Genomic DNA, 20,979 nt, shown 5'->3' with positions numbered 1-20,979 from the left:
CTTAAAAATACTTTTTAAAAAGTCTAAGTCTAATTTAATAAACAAGTTAGGTTATGCCTTACATAGGTTATATTGTAGATTCTTTTTTCTTATGTACTATGATAATTTGAACAAAACATTGTTACTAAGGTGACACCAATGATGTGACATTTTTTTGCTAAAATGATACATGATAATGTTGTCATAATGTTAGCAAGTCAACATTTTGTAATGGAGTTTGATGGTAGATATTTTAACATCAAATCTTCAAGTATTGTTAAAATCACCTCATTCAAAGTATTATCTGTTTTGGTGTTTGATGGTTCATCATAATTTTGTTTTTACTAAAAAGTGTTTATAAACTATCATTATTCTTAACTCTTTGAGTGATGTGTAACTTTATTACATTTCAAAGCAAAGTCCTAAGCAAAGCTAAGGGGAAAGAGTGATCTAATTCTTACTTTTGACACCAATTATTTGACCTCAAATTCTCAATCATTGTTAAAAGTCATCTCAATCTAATATATTATTTATTTTAGTATAGTTGTCTGTGATGATTTTTTTTATTAAAATATGTCTTAACAAATTAAGAAATGATATTTATAGATTATGCTTAATTTTAACTTCTAAAAGATATTAGACTTTACATATCAAAACAATAAAAAAATTAAAATAAAAAGTTTTGAACATACAAGAATAATTATAAAATAATTGTAAAGTAAATAAATTCTGGACACCATAGACGAAGAAACACTAACTAATATATAAAAAAAAGAAGTGTTCAAGCACATTTTCTATCTCTATTTTTTTCCTCTTTCCCTGCCATTTAAATTCACCCCATTTCAAGATAGAAGTTGATTATTATCCTATAGGTGAAAAGGTGTTAGGGATCTGTCGATTTAAGTGTACCATATATGATATATTGTTGATATAATATACACTATGGGTCTACCATAAATCTCCACCCATACAAAGTTGTTATTTTAGACCTTGCCAGAATTATTGGCCGAAGATATATTCACTTATTTAGAATAGATATATTATTATCGTGTTTCCCCCCTTTTTTTATGGGATAAAAAGAAAAGGGAGTTTAATTTATGTTTTGTGAGTGTCAGATTTCCAGTTTTTATATACCGGTAAAGTAATGAATTTGCAAAATGCAATGTGGTTTCCGTAATCCTTTAGCCAAAGAGGGGAACATAATCCGCATTTGAAATTCATTCCTGGAGGATGCTTAGGTCAAATTGGACATGGAGTTACCAATAGAAACAACAAACAAGTGACACACAATACTACTACTAATTTTCCTTTCGTTTAGAAAATTAGTGCTATTTAAATTAGAAAATAAAAAAAATTAAAATCAGATTACCTGCATAACTATCAGCAAGTCGTTAATCTCGGATTACAAAAATTAATCATTAATAAAATAAAACTAAAACTGGTGAATACGATATTCTATACTACTATTATGGTATAAAAAAAATTACTTGCGTAACCCCGAAACAAAATCATAACAACCATACGATCAAAAATTAAAAACAGAAACAGTTTTACCAAATAAGTGTAAAAAAGAAAATCAAACCCAAATTCCTAGTACTGTGTTTCTGACCCTCTCCAAAATCCATCTCTCTCCCTGCTTCTTTTTCCTTGAGTTTCTTATATTTGCAGAACAACATAGGCACATGCACCTTTGCATTTGAGGGTTTGTGTCCCTAACTTCGGTCCGTTAAAAAAAAAAACACTGCTCTAATTTTTTTTCTTCCAACATTCATTGTTTCTCTCTCTAAAAAAAAAAGAAGAAGAAAGAAGTGCCTCTGTCTCTTTCTCTCTCTACAACCCTTCTTCTTCTTCTTCACTTTGATTTTCCGTCTTCAATGCAAACCCAACCATGATCCTCTACACGTAATCCCACCTTACCTAAGCTAAAACCCTTTTGATCTCTCTGTTTCACACCATGTCCCAAGGATCTCCCCCTCAAGACACCACCGAACCCTCGCCGGAATCCGATTCGCGTAAGGAGCAAACAACCGCCACAACCACCACCACCGCCGTTACCGCTGCCGTAGATGCTGGTGCTCCTCCCGCCCCCACTCGGAGTCGCCCCTCCCGCGCCTGCACTATTCGCGCGGCGGCGCGCCTCCTCTCGGCATCGCAGCCGGCGAGGCCGAAGGCCGCCAGGAGGGAGCCCCGCCGCGAGGGGTCGCCGTCATCGCCGCCGCCGCCGCCGCAGCTGCAGCAATGCAGCAAGATCGTGACGCCGCTGGTGGAACCGCCCCCGGCGGCGCAGTTGCCGCGCTACAACCTCCGGTCCATGTGGGAATTGGCTTCAATACTCAATTTTTTGAATGTGAGCTTCGAAAATGTTGTCTTTTTTGCTTTTCGTTGGGTTTGTTATGCATTCATATTCTTTGTGTCTCAAGGTTTGTGTGGCTGTTGTTGTTGCAGCTGTTTAGGCCTCTTTTGAATATTTCAGTAGAATTTTCGGCTGAAGAGTTTGAGACGGCTTTGCTCACCCCAAATGACACATTGGGCGATATACATGTGCCTTTGCTAAAGGTTGGTGCTTTTTGATTATTTTTCTTCCTTTGGTTTGTTCTTTTGTATAAACTGCATTTCTTCTTTCTTCTGTGAATGTGGGTGATAATTCATAAGTTCTAGTCTTTGTGGGCTGTGTTAGTTTTGTGCTTGTTGTTGCTATTGTTAAGAGTTTGTTGGATGTTGCATTGGTATGTTTTTGTTGAATTTGAGTCATTTTGCGGTGGTTGTGTTGTGGTTATGGCTGCATATCTCGAATTTGAAGCTGTAGTTTTGTGCTAGTTTTGTTGAGTGTGCCGTTGCCTGGGTGTGAGAGAAATTCAGAGCTATGAAGTGGAGTTCTTGTTAGTGTAGGGTATTATTAGGAGGTAGCTGTGGTTGAAAGAGAATAGATTGTCCAATGGGGCATGTGCTTTGGTTAGTGTAAGTTTTGGGAATGTAAATAAAATGACAAAGGTGAGAACTTGTCCAAATTTTCCTAGGGAATGGGTCGAATCTGAATGATAAACTTGAGTACAAGTCACTACTTGACTGTTGGAATGAGTCTTAATTCGATGGGGTGGTTGAAACTTTTGGAATCTGGAAATCGATGGAAGGAACTAAACACTCGCAAATGTGGAGTTTGTAAGTACATTACTTGTTTGATGGCCTCATGGCCTCAATATGGTTGACCAATATAATATTGGAAGATTGACATGATTGTTTTGCTATCGAGTTCAATGTTTGACTGAAATTGGTAAGTACAAAGCAGGTACTTGATTGGAGGTTTTTGTTGCATGTATGAGAAATCCTTTCTTCACCTTTTGAAAAAGATAAATGTGTGTTGTTCCTTTCATGTGCATGAGTGTTAAACTGGGGACTTCTGCTGATTGTGTGTGCTCTCTGCTCTGATTTAGAGGCCAATTTCACTGTTGAAGGATAGTGTGCATGGGTGCAACCATAAGAATTGTTTAATTATTCCTGTTGTTTCTAAGTACAACGTAATATACTGTATCGAATGGCTACAACATCCAAATGCACCTGCGGAATTTTTTTAGCTGGGTTTTGGCCTTGTTGGCCCTATTCCTAATTTTCTGGGTTCAAATCAATCTCAAAGATAATCATGATCATCGTTGCAAGACTCTGATGTATAATTTGCTGGACAGTTTATAAAAGCGATTAGGTATCATCAAAGAAATTACTAAAGAAAAGGCCTACTGTGAAGAATTCTCAGAATTTGAGACAAAAGTCTTCATTGTACCTGATTCTTACTACAAAGTTTCTTACATGAACTATAGCTTCCTAGCAGATTTTAATATTGTTGGAAAATTATTCAGTAAAATGTTTGAAGATTTAGCTCTGTATTGAAACTCCTGTACTACAATGAGAAAGTGTTTGTATTAGAGGTGGAGCATATTCTACACTTCCCTGATGTAATGAGTTTGTCGATGGAGATGCATTGATCAAAACAGTGGTAGTTGAACTGTTTTGAAATTTAGCTTTTTGGTTGACTATTATAATGACATCAATCTGCATGAGTCTTTTACTAGTATCTTAGTTCTTAGGTACATAGGTTGATGAGTGATAAAAAGATAGTGGGGACTGGGGTGTGAGAAAGTTTAGGCTGTTAATGTTATTGGTCAAACACTTCCAGATCTTGCAGAGGTGCTTGAAGTTTTGTATTTTAAGCTGCAGTAACCCAGTCTCTGTTTCTCAATGTCTATGCTGCTATAAAGTCTATACTTACACTGGTCATTCATCTATTGAGTTATGAGCAGTGTGGCTAAGCAAAACTTTGGTGATACTTGAACTCATTTAAGTTTTTAAAATCGGATTAAACATTATAATGATATTAATCTTGCTTAGTCTCTTTTGTGAGTGGAGAGGTAGATATTGTCAAATGAGCGAGAGAAAGTCAAGGCTTTTTAATATAAGTGGTCTTGCTGTTTCAGGGCTTGTAAGAGTTGTTTGTCATTGTCTTTTAAGCCAGAGTTACAGCCTTACAGGGCACTGATCTCCCTCAAAATCTATTCCTCTGCAAGATCAATACATATTTTTTTTGTATACCATGTCACAAGCTTGCAAAATTGCTGCTGGTCTGATAACAACATCAATTCTATGTTTTTATAGGCAATTCCTCCCATTACGCGAATGGCACTCTCACGTGATACTTGGATAACCGTATTATGCAGAAAATTGAGAGATTGGTGGCAATGGGTAATTAAACATTTTTTTAAAAGCAAAGCAAGCTGATAATTCAGAATTCAGAATAATATAACATTTTGCAGTTTCAAGAGCTAATATGAAAATGGAATTCAAATGCAGGTTGCTGATGGGGATCTTCCTATTGTTGCTTCACATGGGTAAGTAATCAGTTAGTCTTGCAATATCTAAAATCCACTTTATGTGTTTACCAAGTCTCATGTTATGCTGATATGGCAGAATGGAGGTTGAAGTATATAAATCACTTGATCCAGGGGTTCGTGTGGTCATCTTAAAAGCATTATGTGACATTCGTGTTGAGGTACTTTTACTATTAATGTTTTTGTATCTATATTTCTTATATTCCTTTTCCTTGAATGAGTGAATGCTAGTATGGTGGGATGAGGCCGCTTTCCTTGATTTTAGCTTGAATTTTTGAAATTATGCAATCTATTCATGATGAATTAACTTCCATTATGATCCATACATGAGATTTATCCTATTCACTATTTTTGTTTGCTTGGTTTTGTGTTCAAGTTGCAACCACCCTTCCTAGGTTTATTTTATCCTGTCTCTCATGTTGAGTGGTTCTTTGGGCTTTTGTAGTTAGATAATCAGCCTCAATAGTTTGTCTTGTAATACAATATGCATGGCTATGCACTATTTTAGTGCGCCAATGGCTATTGTGTCTAACTAATCAACCCTATTCTACAATAACTTTCTTTGTGGGGTTTGAAAAAGGGTTTTTTTTTTGGGGTGGGGGGAGGAGGAACAGCAGAGTACAGCAAGTATTCAAATTCCCAAGATCAAAACTACTAAGTGTGTCCATGAAGGCAGATTGAGGGGCAAATCATTCATTGCCTGACTGACATATCCTACCTTTAATCATCCCTCTTGGTAATGTACATGATTAAACTTGGCTTTTTTTGCAGCAAGAAGATATCAGAGGTTACATTGACAGATCAATCAAACATGGCATTCCACTTTCAACATTCCGTAAGGAGCGTATTGGCGGTGATTCACATGGAATTTCTTATTGGTAATATACATGTGCTTTCACTTGAAACTGTTCAAAATTTGAAGTGTCATACTGGAAAGTTAATGTACATTTGTCTTTTTTGTTTTTTATTCACATGAGTGCAGGTATGAAGATGACCAAATTATTGGTCATAGGTTGTATCGGGAAATAAGGAAAACTGAGGTGGTTCAAATGAAGAAAGGGAAACCAAGAGGTTCCCAGGTTTTTTCTAATACAACCTACCAGTGGGAAACAGTTGCTACCAATTTTGATGAATTCCAGGATGTTTCTGTAAGTTACTGAAGCTCATCTATCTATGTTCAGTGGGCATGTTTTAACAGTTGATCAGTGTTTTGCTGGGAATTGGGACTTGAGTTATAAGTTTTGAACTAGATAATGAATCACTTGATAGATTAATAAGTAAATTAATGTGATGTATTATCTGGAATCACAAATTGATACTACTTTTATTATGATTTAGAAGCCCTAACTTAAAAAGTTATAAGTGAACTTATTGAATAGGTAACTGTTATTTAGTAGAAATTCAAAGTTAATTATTGTCCTTGAATGAATCCCATTAGATTCACAAATTATTTATCAAACCTAATAACAACAAAAATCAAAACCTTGATTGTTAAAATCGTATAATATTCTTACATACATTATCTATGTTCTTCACATTTCATTCTTTTTTGTCATTTCTCATGACTGCTAAAAATGAAAAATCTTTTTTGAAATATCAATAAGGAAATTGAAAAAACCTTTACATACTATATCTATATGCTAAAGAAAAAATTATTTTTCTCAAAAGCAAAATTTATCGAAGTAGAGTAAGTGCCAGAAGTAGAACACATTCTGTAATCTGTAGGACACACATATAAATAACGAGAGACAAAAGAGAGAAAAAAAAGATGAGAAGGTTATTCTGTTTGGGATATGTGAGAGAGAACCTTGAGAATAATACCTCGGATGCAAGAAGCACAATTTGCTCTCTAAAAAAATAAGGTGATAAAGCTTGATTTCTGAAGCTGCAGGCATTTCTGAGGAAAAAAACCAAGTGAAAGTGTCTCACATTATTGCAAAAGATTTTGCCTGTCATTGAGTTATGAGAACATTTAGTCATAGTTGTCTATCCTGCTGTTCCCAAAAATACTATAATGGAATGGTGAATAGTGGGATGGTCGCTATACCAAGGATTATGGATACACCATGAATAATTCATACTACAAATTTAAATGCTCCAAAACTAAATCAACCAAAATCAAAGATGTATTGATAATTAATAATTAGAACTTAGAAGTCAAGTATAGCCATACAATCACCTTCAATCTAAAGCATAAGTTATCAAGTCAATAATCAAACAGCAAAATTAGAGCAGAGAAGTGGGTATAGCCAGAAATAGAACAAGCATGGTTGGCAACTAGCCAAAACTGAGCAAATGGCAAATAAAAAGAGGGTAACAAGTAACTAATAACAATTGTCTAACAAGTTTGTGTGCTGGCACAATTATGTACTCAAACAAAAACAATTGTTAAATAAGTAACAAGTATAATCAAATAGAACAGAAAGACTAAAAAATAAATGACCTATGCAAAGTAGAGATGGGCAGAGATATGCAAAAGAGGAAGAACATGAGGAAAATGAAGAAGTCATACCAAACATAGATGATGGATCAAAGACCTGAGAACAGAGGTTGGAGCCACCCAAAAAGGACATGTTTGGCCTTAAAATGCTTGGCAGCTGCTGAGAGGTAGTCTGAAAATGTGTTGGAAGAGAAGAACGCCAAGGTGTGAACAGAGTGTGGCTGCTGGGTTTTTTTTATGGATGAAGAAATTCTAACCCTTGAGTTGTACTGATTCCAAAAAAATCAGAAATAATTCCCTAAAAAAATGAGCAGACAATGGCAAAAAGTTGGACAAACAAAACAGGAATTTTGCCCAGTTCAGAGTCACAGCTTCTATAGGCAGAGTTTGTCCATGAAAGGCTGCAATCTCGGCCACAATATGCATGAAGCAAAGAACACATTCCGACAGAGAACTTAAAGCAGTCAGAGGGTGTAATTTGGCACTATTAGTATTAAGTACTTTCTATTTATAATACAAATTAGTATGTTAAAAAAACCTGTAGTTACTTAATTGCACTTTATGAAATGAAAGAAAACTCTCCCATTAGAAAGAAGTGTATGGCATATTTATTACTGTACCTTAAGCTTCCTTTTTGCAAAGGTGGGGGCTTAGTTTAACATTGTTGGTCAGACTGAAGTCTTCATCAGTGTTGGGAACCTGAGAGATCGGCAGCAATTATTTAATGGGATAAGATGATTGTTCAATCCCATCAAATGATCTACCCTTTGACCAATATTACTTTATAGTTTCATTGTAAACTTTAAGAATGCTGATACAACAACTAAGCCTTTTCGCACTAAGTGGGATTGATTACCCTACTTGAATCCTATGGTTTACAACTCTATTTCTATGTTTTGTTTTCTGACAGACTCAAGAATGTTGATATATTTTTTTTATAGATGGTAGCATTGACCATTATTTATTTTTTTCATTTTCAAAGTAAGGGAAATAATACAAGAATGAACTAACTTTGCCATTTTTCATAAAGATTGCAACTTTTTATTTTCTTGTAATTTTTTCGGTTGAGCTTCATCTTATTTGCTTTTATTCATCTGATTGCACAGGAGAAGCTTTTCACAAGTAAAAACAGAATGGAGGCATCTGTTGGGAAGAAGGTGAAAATAGACATGCTCCCTGAAATCGAGAAAGTTCACAAGGTACTTTATTTTTTGTTTGTTTACTTTCCCATCCCCTTTTTTAGGTTATGGGTTGAGAAAATTGAGAAGATGGGGCATTCTGATAATTGAACTTGAATTCATGTTTGCTCTTCTTTTTATCTTGATAAATGATCCATGAAGAATCCTATTGTGCTTTTTTAACTGACAAAATTGATCTGTCTTGTGCAGAGAAAGGAGAAGTTGCTGAAAAAACAACACAGACAAGCTCTTCTTCTTGATAATTTCTTGGGTGTTGATGGGATTGCCCCTGGGCGTTCACTTCGTGATAGAAAACCTGTTACCTACACTTTTGGTAAGAAGTTTTATCATTGTTTGCATTTTGTTTCACAGCTGGAGTTGGCCTCTTCATTTTCCTCATTTTTTTTCTTTTCTTTGCATGGACTACTGGAGTATATTAGACAGGTCACTATTTTTGCAGTTGATTGTTGTGGGTATGTTAGGGCCCTAGGTACCTTCTGGGGCAAGTAGCGTGAATAACCAATATCTATTTCATTCTTAGGAAATGTCTGGTTTTAGCAGAACTAAAAAGTTTTCCCCATGGACCTGGGGGGCTTCTGATTCACAAGTACAGGGATAATTTAGTGGGACTTTCTGATGGCTGACTACTTTGACTTTGGGTTTTTGGATCATTCATTGAGTCATTGGTTCTAATAAATGTTTCATTGGATTTTGCATAGCTACCATGCCCCCCCCCCCCCCCCACACACACACACACACACAACCATATTTGTAACTGTGCTGTGCATCGATAGTGATGAACGGTGGTAACAAAATCTGGACATGGGCAAGTTGACAGTTTGATTGTGCATCCAGGATGCAACTTTATACTTCAACTTCCTGTTTTGCTATTATTATTATGATAAAAAGTTTCTTGAACTACCTAATTCTGTTTGGTTGGACAAAAGTAAACTTTATTTCTTTAGTATCAGTATTTGCTGATTTTACATTGAGCTAACTTTTGACATTGCTGTCATTGCAGATGATTACGATCGATCCATCAATGAAGCAATTAAGATAACCAAGTATGGAATTCATCTTTTGATCTTACATTCTTGTTCCTCTTTTTGGCTGTTCTTGATGTGTTTTCATCTTTCAATATTACATATGGCCAATCATGTGCATCTATTTGCTTTGTACTCAGCATAGTATACGTTTTTCTCTTTATCAGACGGAAACCACCATCCCCAGAACTTATACCCAGGAGAGAAGCAGGAGCAAAACCTGAAGCTTTAACCAATGGTAAATGGAGTGGTCCTTCACATGACCCTCAAGACCTGAATTTTGGCATGCCATCTCCAAAATCACCTGACTCCGATGATATGGAGGAAGAGAATCAAACTGACATGTTGGACTTGGATCGAAGGTTTGTAGTTTTGTTTTTTCTCCCTTCAAATCTGTTCCAATGATTTGGATCTTATTTCACTGATAATTGTTATTTCACATTAGCAATCGGCGAAGACAGAAGCCTAAACGGTATTCGGAGAAAGACTTTGTTGAAGCACTGTCGGATAATGAGGCTGACTATGACAGCGATGATGATATTGTTGGAGAAGCCGTGTATGATGAAGAGTATCTCCAGAAACGTAAGCAGAGAAGGAAGGCTTCTAGTAGCTCTGGCTCTGAAGGAGATGAAGAATATCATTGGGATGAAGATCATGTTGAAGACGAAGAAGATTCCTTGAGTGTCAGTGAGGATAGTGACAAGCCCCGTAAATTCAAGCGACTGGCAGGCCGTACTAGGAGGGAAACTAAAGTCAGGTCTGTGGGTGAGATTCAATCAGGTCTAAGACGTAGTAAGAGGGCAAAAACTAAAAGCCGTATAAATTACCGAAGGTACGAGATATCTGATTCAGAGACAGAGTTCATTAAATCTGACAAGTCCAATGCATCAGACGATCACTCAGATCCTACTGAGAATGGGGAGTATATGATGGAAAGTGAAGACTCCGACGGCAATGACGAGGAAGAACAAGAAACCAAAGCAGTTGAGCCCGTTACTTACCCTGCAGAAGAAAATAACCAATCTCCTGCTGTAGAGGAGAATGAACAAAACCAAAACCTGCCTCCTGAAAAATCTAGTAGTCCAGGTCAGGAGGAAGTTGAGGGCACCGCAAAGCGACGTTTCCTTGATTTGAATGAGCTTGCCCCTAGCTCAGGTTTTGATGATGGTCCAAATACAACAACACTGAAAGATGAAGGCGGCAATGATGATAATTGAAGCTACCCTTTTGCTTAAAAGCAATCAAGGAAGCCAAAAGACATGTATGATAATAGAACTATAAATTTTGTTATGTGCCTAGAGGAAGTTTCGGCTACATCTCTTCCTATGGCAATATCTAAGCAGCAGCAATTGGTGCATGAGTTTGCCACCAGAAGCAGCAGCAGCATGATACTGAGTTATGTAGATTAGGTAGTCATTTTTTAGTATTTAGTGTTTCTACATCAAAAGAAGGGTCTAAGGAAAATGAATGAGAATTTGTTGGGCGTTATTTGGCCCATGCAATCGGTGTACAATAACTGTTAACAAGTACTGTAACTTTAAATAGATATTAAGATATGGCTTTTGATTATCAAGCCCTGTAGTTTTTTTCTCTCTCTCTTCATGGACTCTTGATAGTGATCAGTTTTTGAGGTATAGGGTTGTTGGTCTTCGTTCTTCTGATCAGATAAAAAAAAAATGGTCTCACTTTTGATTTCTCTACAGAAATTGCTAGTTTCCCGGTTGTTTGGGATTGCATGCATAAACTATCTTCTTAATGTCGTTGGTTTTCATGGTGATTTTGCTAATATGAAATAATCTTTATTTTTTTCTATACAAAATAAAACTTTTATTTGAATGTTTGGCATATAATATGTAATTCTTAAAAGCATTGCAGCAATTTTAAACTATTAAAAATGATATAGCATGGAAATGTCTTTAGGGTAAGTTACATTTTTACCCTTATTTTTTTTAAAATTTCACATGATATTCCTATTCGGTAACGTTTATAATATATTTTTAAAAAAAATTATTTGAATGTACTTTGTAAGGGGTCATTGTAGGTGTTAGTATAATTTGTATAATATCAAGTGAAATTTCAAGAAATGACCAGCATTAGTATAATTTGTTTAAGTTTTTACTCTTCTAATGTGTGTGAAGTTTTGCTAATAAAAAAAATGTGTGAAGTTTGATGAGACATGTAAAGTGATAATGTATATTTGTATATATTTTTTTTATCACTAAATGATAATGTATATGATAAAAAAAAAGTCAGAATGTAAAACATTCTATGAAAGGTCATTCTTAGAAATATTTCTAACAAAGAATATTATTTTTGTAAATCTAAAATTGTGTTTGGTTAAATTTAAATATTTTTAACAATATCTTATTTTAAACTCTAATGACAAAAAAAGATGGAGTGAAAATGAAAGTTGATAATTAAATTAGATAATGTTCTCCCTATTCCCATCCTTTATTATTAGAACATAAATATATTCAAAACAAAATTATTAGAACATAAATCGAACAAAACATATAATATTTTATTCCTGCGAATCAATGATATCTAGGAATATCTTTTTTTTTTAAGGAAAGAAATGCCAAGGTGTTTATAGAGTCTCATAGGAACATCTTAAAGTTTATAACAACCACGAAAATCTTACATTGCTAAGTTTACATTGTTATGAATGATTTTACAAACCCTAAAACAAATACACTCTAAGAATGAATATATCGTTGATAAAGCGGGTTAAGTTTGTAAAGCACTTTAATTTTTTGGGTGTAAAGAAAGTACTTTAATTCAAGTAATAATGGATATATTGATCATAATTTAAACCCCGAAACCACTTTTTCACTTAAGATGTCTCTCTAGTTGATATAGACAAAAGAATATTGATTTTAGTTTAAAACAATTTAACCCAATTTAGAACTTCAATATCTTTTAAAACTCGAGAAGGTTTTCCTCCGGCAAATAATAGACCAATAGGGCCATCTGTTGCACCTACAGAAGCACCACAGAGATTAGAAATTCAATCAATGCATCATACTGATGACTATGTAATCGTATCAAGAGGCAAACAGGAGAATGATGGATGTAGCAGACCCAGAAAATTTATAGCACTATTAGTGGACCAATAGTAAATATTTTATGTATTTTTTCCTTGAAGTTATTGGACAAAGAAGAAAATGCAAATCAAACTCACTACAGTCTCACATTTGACATACTAGAAATGCAATGCATCATTGCCAGAATCAAATCAAAAGACCCTTCAGAAGCAAAGTTGCAAAACCGTTTGCAATCCTCAGCTTACCAGACCCATAGGAAATGGATTTTTATTGCGCTAAATAAAAATGGACTTCCACCAAAATCTAAACTACATTCATTATTATGCACACCAAACTAAACTGGTAACAAACCACCAACTAGAAATGCACACTAAATAGACGAGAGTTTTCAAAGTCAAACATGTACTAAATCGGATCTGGTGAGCACACTCAAACCACACCTGCGCATAAACCAAATCATACCCTACATTGCACCAAATATACCTATATAAGAACCAAACCATGTACCGTGATATACATGAGAAGAAAACTAAAATAAAAATAAAAATAAAAATAAATATTGATAGAGAAAATAATTAAAAAAATAGAGTATTAGTTAATATATTTGTTTAACTTTCTTCTAGTAGATTTTATTTCTAGTTTTACACATAAATTTAATAATAAATATTTTTGTAGAACTTTTTATTTATTAAACAATTATTCATTAGAAGTTAAATAATAATTGTGTAAAAAAGTATTTCAACCCCCATTTGGTGCATTTCCCGATCCGTCCCTGATACCAACACAGAAAGCATTTATCGAAATAGAGTAGTATGTACTATTTAATTTTAGATCAGCAAACAAAAGGATTTTATTTATAAGATATAGCACAATTACAAGTGAAAAGCAGAAAGTCCCTACCAATAATGGTTGGGTCAATAGAGCTGAATCTTTATTTATAGACCAAAGAAATGCATAAATATGAAGATACAGTCGCAAAAAACAGACAAGGTACATAATAACTCAGCCATGCATGTCCACGCTTGATATTTAATATTATCCATAAGCTTTTCCACAAGTCCACTTGAGCATTCTCGAAGATGACCTTGTTCATGTACTTCCAGATACTGTGAATAGCAGAATACAAATTATCTTCACTATTTCTCCTTCTTTCATATGGAACACCAAATTAATAAGGGAGGAAAAGGAAACAATAGATATTAAACCTTGGTTTGTTTGTGGGAAGGAAGTATTATTCATGAGGAATTTTTCAAAAAATATTGTGGGTCTCACATTTTTTCTCTATTTTAATTCAAATATTTTTTCTTCCACACCCTAAATGTTACGAGATTAATATTGACTTGATAGGGTGCCATGTATTATAATGAGATGATATGATAACATGTTTTACTAGTATACACAAGTTTTTAAATTACAGTGAATTTCAAAGTTTTATCATGATTCTTGATATTGTGAGAAGTTATAAATGAATGCGACTATGTAATTACAATTATGGAAACAAAACCTTAAATTGTGGCCAAAATTGTAATTGCGAACCATTTATTAAAACCTCGATTATACATATGTTTGATATATACATGAGGCATAATTTCCTTTAACACCTTAACTAATGATTCAATGAAACACACCATTTTACTAAAGTAAAAATAAAATAAAATAAAAACTAGCCCTTCCCTCCCGTTTTCTTCAAACACCCGAGACCTCACTATGCTGCAACGTTTGTTTTTAACAGCACCCTCCCTCAACCTTTCATGTAATTCTCTCTTCTCCATGCCATCTCCATATTCTTCTTCCTCTCATTCTTTCCATGCTTTTCTCCCATTGTTTCAAAATTCACAAACTAATTAGAACATGCTTGGATAATAATAGTTTACTTTTTCATTCTAAAGCAACAAAAGACTTCTTCCTCTCATTCTTATACTTTCTTGTCTTGAAAAATAGAAAACCCCCACTGAACGCGGTTTCAAGAGGGAACCAAACACACTCTTACACCCATGAGGCGCACAAGCATGACAAAAGTGATTTGAGTTGAAAGAAACAATACTCATCTCTTAAAAATTTCTATTAGAAACTCTTTGAGGTAAACCCAAAAAGCCAGATGATTATTTGTATAGCATAGTCGGCTTTGTATGTGGGGTGTTAAAAATTTGTTGGCAATTGAGACTTTTCTTGTTGTCGTATTATATGCCCTTGCAATCCCTCAAGATACAACATGAACTTCTCAGTCAATCGCTAAGACAATAGAACTTGTAAGTCAACGAACCTAGGAGCCAAAAATTCAGAGAGAAAAGGCCCATGAGGCCCAAGCTCATCCACGCAAGTCCCTCACGTACAACTACTAATCACAAGTTGATAAATAAACAAGAGAAACAAAACATGTCTAGGCAAAATGAGGATTCTTGCCTTTTAAAATACAACATTATGGTGTGTTAGAGAAGTATTAATTTTCCATCGATCGACATCTGTTCTTCTTACAAACAGTAGCAACTTTACTTTCGTTAATTTGAATTTTCTTGGTATCATTACTGCTCTTGGTGATCCATTCTAAGAGCCCATATTCATCCGATCTTTAAATTAAACACAACCCATTATAGACACACAGATTCCATCTTCAAGGTTTCCCCAATATGTATTTTAATGTCAACGTGATAAGACATTGCAAATAAATCATCAAGAACAATATTTATATACAAGTCAAATAAGGTCTAGTCAAAATAAATAATCCTAATTTCCAACTTAACACGCTAATTTCCAAGTAAAAGTATTTTCAAAATTAAATTCTAACTCCCAACTTCTATGACCAACTGAATTACAATGAACCATAATCATTGCACAAACAATGAAAGAGAAAGATTGACTGACGACTAAGACCAGAGTGCCCACCACGCTGTGTCACCAATTACCATCATTCATTTCCGCAAATTTTACTAGTAAATATCCAGGTTAAACTCGATGAAATTCCTTTTAAATATAAATAATTTATGTAAGTACTCATTAATTATTGAGTTTAATTATAATTGGTTGAGTCTGCTATCGGAGGACTAACTTTTCTCCTCAACGCTTTCAAAATGGTGACCAAGTCTGTTTGAAAGAGTGAATGCAACCTTGGATCATGAATTTGGTGAAAGATGAAAGATGAAAGATCGAGTCGTGTCATGCGTACGTATTCCGACTTGATTTTTTGTTTTCATTTAAGAAATTTAAATGATTAGGGAAAATAAAGTTACTATAATATAGTATTAATCACAAGATAACAGGGATGGACAGCTTCGATGATAGAGTAATTGAGACGAAATTAACGTCTCCAATGCAAAAATATAATAATAAAAACTAAACCTTGTAGGTAATGCAAATAGGTGTGTAAACCAGTCGAGTTTAGTCAGAATTAGAAATTTAAGCTTAACTTGTAAATAAATTCTGCGGTTTTTTGCTTAAAAAAATAATTGGATGGCTCAAGCTCTTTTCTAGAGGAGTAAATGAATTAAGCTATTTATAAACTATTGAAAGCTGGCTCATTAAATACTTAACCCAACTTGTTTATTTAATTAATAAATAAATTTTAATTTGAGATTTCACTTGATTTTTTAAAACTATTCCAAACTTTATTCTAAATTTTACAAACTTGACATTAAAAATTGGTACACACACAAATATTATAAGAAAATTAAAATTACATAAATTTTATAATATCATACCACATCTTTAATACTATTTATATTTGTAGATTATTATCATCTAGTATAAAAATTATTAAATGCTAAATTAATAAAATTAAAAAATAAGAAAAAAAATCACAAAATAAAAAGTAAATAAGATAAACAACTCAAACTTAAGCGTTATTATAAGTCCAAACTTTTAATTAGACTTATTTAAAAAAATGAATCAAGCTTAAGTCACTCACTTTTTTTTCATATATCAAACTTAAATTTCTAGAATTCTAGTATTATGATTAACTCAACTCTAATATTATGTCCATTTACACACCTAATTATCTCATTTATTTAAACGAGTCTAATGTTTGAAGTAACATAACTTGTTTAACTAATTTATAAATTTTTATTATTTTGAGAAAATTTTCCTTTGAATTATTTTTAACTTTATCAATACATTTAATAAAACATTTTAATACTAGATAATAACCTATAAATATAAATATATGCCAAACAAAAATCTAGGTAGTTGTTGTAATTTATGTTTGACTTGTTTAAATAATAATGAAGCCTAATCCCAATCTTAAACTTATTTATTTTATTAAACAAACGAGATTTATAGCTTAGCTCATTTACAACCGTAATTGCAATCTAATCTCCAAACAAGCATTTTTTTTAATTTCTGAGTATGAACCCGTATCATCGTGGTCAGAGTTAACTAATCAATAGCTTCTATCATTACCCCCAAAGGGGAAGGCCATACTTCCTAATTGTAATTTGACCAACTCATCGTCCATCCAAACCTTGGTGGGAGATTACTAATAAATTAAAAAAAAAAAAAAAAAAAAAAGCAGAACCAGGTCAAAATTATGGTGAAATAGAAAAAAGTTGGAAACATGGAATTAGGGAAAAAGCAAAAAGCACCAGCATGGTGTAATAATAAATAATCCATATTTTCTATGGATATCGAATGCTATCCCTCAAATTTTTATACAGAACTTGCATCTGCATCAATATATTCCCATCCCACCTTCCCCTTCCTTGTCATCTTCCAATCCCCGATCAAAAGAATTGAGAACCCCAAAAAGGGGTACCAAAAAAGAACCAGAAAAACACTAATAAATAGAGATTTTTTTTATAAAAAAAAGGCCATTTTATACAGGGCGTTGTTTAGCTAACCATGCTCCACAGCTATTTACACAATACGAAGGGTATGGCTTCACTGCAAAACTTGTTTTCTCTGTGTCCCTCTTCACTGGAATCAAAGATCACACAACCTATGTTTTTTCTCTCTGTCATCTCATGTTGCAGCATTGAGGCCTTGAATTCCTTTGCAGTTTATCCCACAGGCACATCATCTGCCTAGGCGATTGGTAATGGGCGGTGTAATAATCTTCTATGCAACCAAACTGGCAGAACTTCAAGCTATGCGAGTAGTGTACTGGTTTTGAGCTGTTGAATTGCTCCACCCACATTCCCATACTCACATCTTCCATCTTGAACAACTGCATAAAGATGAAATCACAGAAACATTCAGCCAAATGGAAGGAACTCAGGTTCTGCCACTATGAAAGAACAGAGAAAAAAGGGCAATGAAAAACGTTTACTAACCCTTAATTTACGCATATCGAATTCAGATACGATATAGCGTGCAATATCTGATGACAAAATATAACCCGGGCCATTAGCATAGGGTGGGTAATCCTCTTCTGGCCACTCCTGGAGAAAAAGAAGGTAACAACAACAACAACAAATTAATACAAGAAGTTTAATGTGGTCACAGTAGGAAAGTATGGGACCTAGGTTGTTAAATCAATCACAATATGACAAAACACACTTAAGAACCATGGTATACAGTTCATAAATTCAGACAGCTGACTAAGGTTGCAACTGCAACTTGTTGCTAACCATAATTAGAGAGGACAGGATGGTTGAATGCATGACAAAATGGGAAGTGGAAGCTAAGAAGAAAACAGGCATGTTTTGGATCAAAATATAGCCATTTTGTTAATTCACATTAACATAAACAAAATTACAATGTTTTCGAAAGTACTCTCACTCCTTAATTCTAAACAGAAGCACTGCAATGGTTGTGGTTACTTACTGCATATGTCACTGCCCATTTCCCATAGCGCAAGGGTTTGTGGTAGTAATTTATGTTCCCAATATAAAAGCTTGAACCATCTGGAACCTTCCTTGCTTCATCGATAACAGCATCCACTCTAACAAAAGTGTCATCATCACCTTTCATGACATACTTAGCAGAAACTGTATGTACCTATGAACAATAAGAAGCAAATCTTATACATCACTGAAGAATTTGTATTTTCACAGTTCAATTTTTTTTAATTAACCTATATCTCACCCCATATTCACATATGGCTACTGTTTTCAACACAACAAGGTCATAGTTATCCAAATAAGGCACAATAACAATATCACCAAAAAATTCGGCTTCCTTCTTCAACTCTGCATTAATTTCTTGTCTTGCATGCTGCCAAGATTTCAATCAAATAGTAAGAAACCCCAACTGAATATCAGAAATAAGATCTTAACTCTAAATACGGAAAGCCTGTGAATTAGTAACCGTTACCAGTGCCACAAAGAAACGAGCAACCACTGCTCCAGATTTGACGAGCCTATGTTGCATCCATGACTTCCTCACAGCCATACGCTCAGCAAAATGGTTTCCAGCCGAGAGGACACCAATGAACAATTCGACGCCAGACTCAGGAAGTGGCTGAGTACGCCACCTAGTGGAAAATTCAAGATGCCGCTGTGGGGCAAAACTGGGATGCGATGAAGGCAAAGATGCCGCAAATACAGAGTGGACATCAATGTCTCCAGTCAACGAAAGCCCGGTGGCATCCTCAAGAGTAAAACCCTGCCAAAACATCAAAAACGCAAAATCAAGTGATCATGCAAATCAATCTACAAGTCCAGGTTAGCAACTTCGAGGAGAAAGATATATATCACTTACAGTGCCATAAGGAAAAGAGGTCACATGCCTCCCATCAACAGAAACATGATACCCCTCCAGCCCAGCACTAACAGTAAGAACAAAAAGCTTCCCCTCAGAAAACGGGAATGGCCAGTCAACAGTTACTTTCTTCGTGCGCCCTATCAGTCTATTCAACCACCACGTCGCCTTAGACCCCTCCAAGTGATCTTCATCATCCCGAATCCACTTCTCACACTTCACCATCCTATCAACTGCATCCAATGCAAGCAACAACTCAATTCAACACAATCAAACACAAGCAACCTCACACATACAAATTGGAATATCACAAATTGGAATTTGAAAAGCAAATTAAAAAAATTAAAAATCCACCAAAGTTAAAAAGAATTTGGAATATCAAACATTTCTTTAAATAATTTTCATCGTCAGTCAAAATTCATCATTGAGATGTCTTGTGACTAATTTATGAGTTTAATGATCATGCAATAACAAGTATTTTTACAATCATAATTTGCTGTTAATATAATATGACTTTTAAAGTAATTATCATAAAAACCAATAAATTTGACGATATATGGTATGGTGGGTTGAGATTAGATGACCTTATAAAACTTTTTACACTTTAAGTGGATAATTTTTTTTCTCCAAATTTATTATAAAAATCAACAACCCTTACTATGATCGGATGAGCTTGTAAAGTACGTTAGCTATTCTAAGCAAATTCATCAATCCAAAGAAGGAAAGAAAATTAAAAATTAAAAACCAAATCAAGACAAACCATAATCGAACTTATCATAAAACATTTCCTAATTTAAGAATTTCCAAATTTAATCACGCAAAAAAAAAAAACTTTTAAAATTTCAGTTCCGAAACTCACCGGTATCATCATCGGCCTTAGATTTCCAACCGTCACATCTAATAGCAGAACCCCACTGCATGCGGTAACACGTGTTGAGTTCAATCACAGGTTTACCACTCCAATCCCCCTTCAACCTCGGGTTGAAATGAAAAACCCTAGGAGGCTCTTCACCGTCAACGGTCTTCAGCCCCTGCAACTCCACCACGAATTGCGACACCATCACCGGCTCGTTCTCCGCCACCACCGTTATCTTCGGCTCGAAATCGGGCTTCGCCGCCAACGGCTTCCCAACGACCGTTATGTGGGACCCCAATGTGAGCCCACACGGTAACGGCACGACGCCCGAGACGTCAACAACATCCGAACCAGAAAGCGAAACCGAACCGGGACACGAACCGGGCCGGTTCTCGGCAACGGTTCGTGTTAGCGGCTTTCCAGATTCGAGGTGTTCCCATAGACTCCGTCCAACCTCGCGCGCGTGCTTCACTTGCTTGTAGAGTTCAGACGACCCGTCGTTTACGTGGGAGTCGAACGCGGCGTCGTTTAGCACCAGCGCGGAAACGACACTGCTGTTGGGGCGGTGAGCGAGTTGACTCGGCGAGTCGGCGTTGGAAACCGTTTTCAAAGGACGCGCAGGGGACTCTTTACGTAGCGAATCCTCCTCGCTTCGGAGCCTCGGGGGGCGCGTGGTGGTCACGCTTGCGAAGTCGGTTTTGAAAACAAACGGGATTTCGAGTGTAACGAGTACGAGGTACAGGAAAAAAACACCGATTAGAAACTGAATCGATCGTTTTCGTGTTAGCCACACCAAGGTTTCTAGCTTTCGTTTCATCATCGCTGATGTTTTTTTTTTTTTTTTCTTTTGGTGAAGAATGAAGATTCTCTCTCTCGCCTCAGTTATGAAGAAGAGAACAAGCACCGAGTGAGAGAAGGAGGAGGAGGTGACC

General features: G+C 35.1%; 2 protein-coding genes across 2 annotated transcripts; one reads left to right on the top strand and one right to left on the bottom strand.

Annotated features, from left to right (window-relative positions):
• The first annotated feature begins 1,562 nt into the window (after positions 1-1,562).
• On the top strand, positions 1,563-11,151 carry LOC114416501 (DDT domain-containing protein DDR4-like). Its single transcript, XM_028381385.1, has 12 exons — positions 1,563-2,326; positions 2,425-2,535; positions 4,624-4,710; positions 4,819-4,856; positions 4,936-5,017; positions 5,628-5,734; positions 5,839-6,004; positions 8,403-8,495; positions 8,685-8,808; positions 9,496-9,538; positions 9,685-9,879; positions 9,963-11,151. Exons 1-12 carry the CDS (start codon positions 1,934-1,936, stop codon positions 10,732-10,734), a joined length of 2,211 nt encoding a protein of 736 aa, XP_028237186.1. The 5' UTR covers positions 1,563-1,933; the 3' UTR covers positions 10,735-11,151.
• A 5,962-nt stretch (positions 11,152-17,113) lies between these two features.
• LOC114416500 (hydroxyproline O-galactosyltransferase GALT6-like) lies at positions 17,114-20,979 on the bottom strand. Its single transcript, XM_028381384.1, has 7 exons — positions 20,051-20,979; positions 19,192-19,424; positions 18,805-19,095; positions 18,577-18,705; positions 18,316-18,489; positions 17,823-17,930; positions 17,114-17,716 (listed from the first exon to the last, which is right to left on the bottom strand). Exons 1-7 carry the CDS (start codon positions 20,865-20,867, stop codon positions 17,507-17,509), a joined length of 1,962 nt encoding a protein of 653 aa, XP_028237185.1. The 5' UTR covers positions 20,868-20,979; the 3' UTR covers positions 17,114-17,506.

The sequence above is a fragment of the Glycine soja genome, chromosome 6 (assembly GCF_004193775.1).
Source record: "Glycine soja cultivar W05 chromosome 6, ASM419377v2, whole genome shotgun sequence".
Taxonomy (NCBI): Eukaryota; Viridiplantae; Streptophyta; class Magnoliopsida; order Fabales; family Fabaceae; genus Glycine; species Glycine soja.
The sequence above is the reverse complement of the archived record's forward strand: the minus strand, read 5'-3'. Positions and strand labels throughout refer to the sequence as shown.

What these genes read in the sequence shown, in the direction of transcription:
- LOC114416500 (XM_028381384.1), bottom strand. Translation starts at nt 20,867, where the DNA reads ATGATGAAACGAAAGCTAGAAACCTTGGTGTGGCTAACACGAAAACGA. An exon ending in CTCGTTTCTTTGTGGCACTG is followed by an intron (nt 18,706 to 18,804) that starts GTAACGGTTACT and finishes AAATCTTGGCAG; the next exon opens with CATGCAAGACAAGAAATTAA. An exon ending in TAGCCATATGTGAATATGGG is followed by an intron (nt 18,490 to 18,576) that starts GTGAGATATAGG and finishes TATTGTTCATAG; the next exon opens with GTACATACAGTTTCTGCTAA.
- LOC114416501 (XM_028381385.1), top strand. Translation starts at nt 1,934, where the DNA reads ATGTCCCAAGGATCTCCCCCTCAAGACACCACCGAACCCTCGCCGGAA. An exon ending in TACATGTGCCTTTGCTAAAG is followed by an intron (nt 2,536 to 4,623) that starts GTTGGTGCTTTT and finishes ATGTTTTTATAG; the next exon opens with GCAATTCCTCCCATTACGCG. An exon ending in AAATCGAGAAAGTTCACAAG is followed by an intron (nt 8,496 to 8,684) that starts GTACTTTATTTT and finishes TGTCTTGTGCAG; the next exon opens with AGAAAGGAGAAGTTGCTGAA.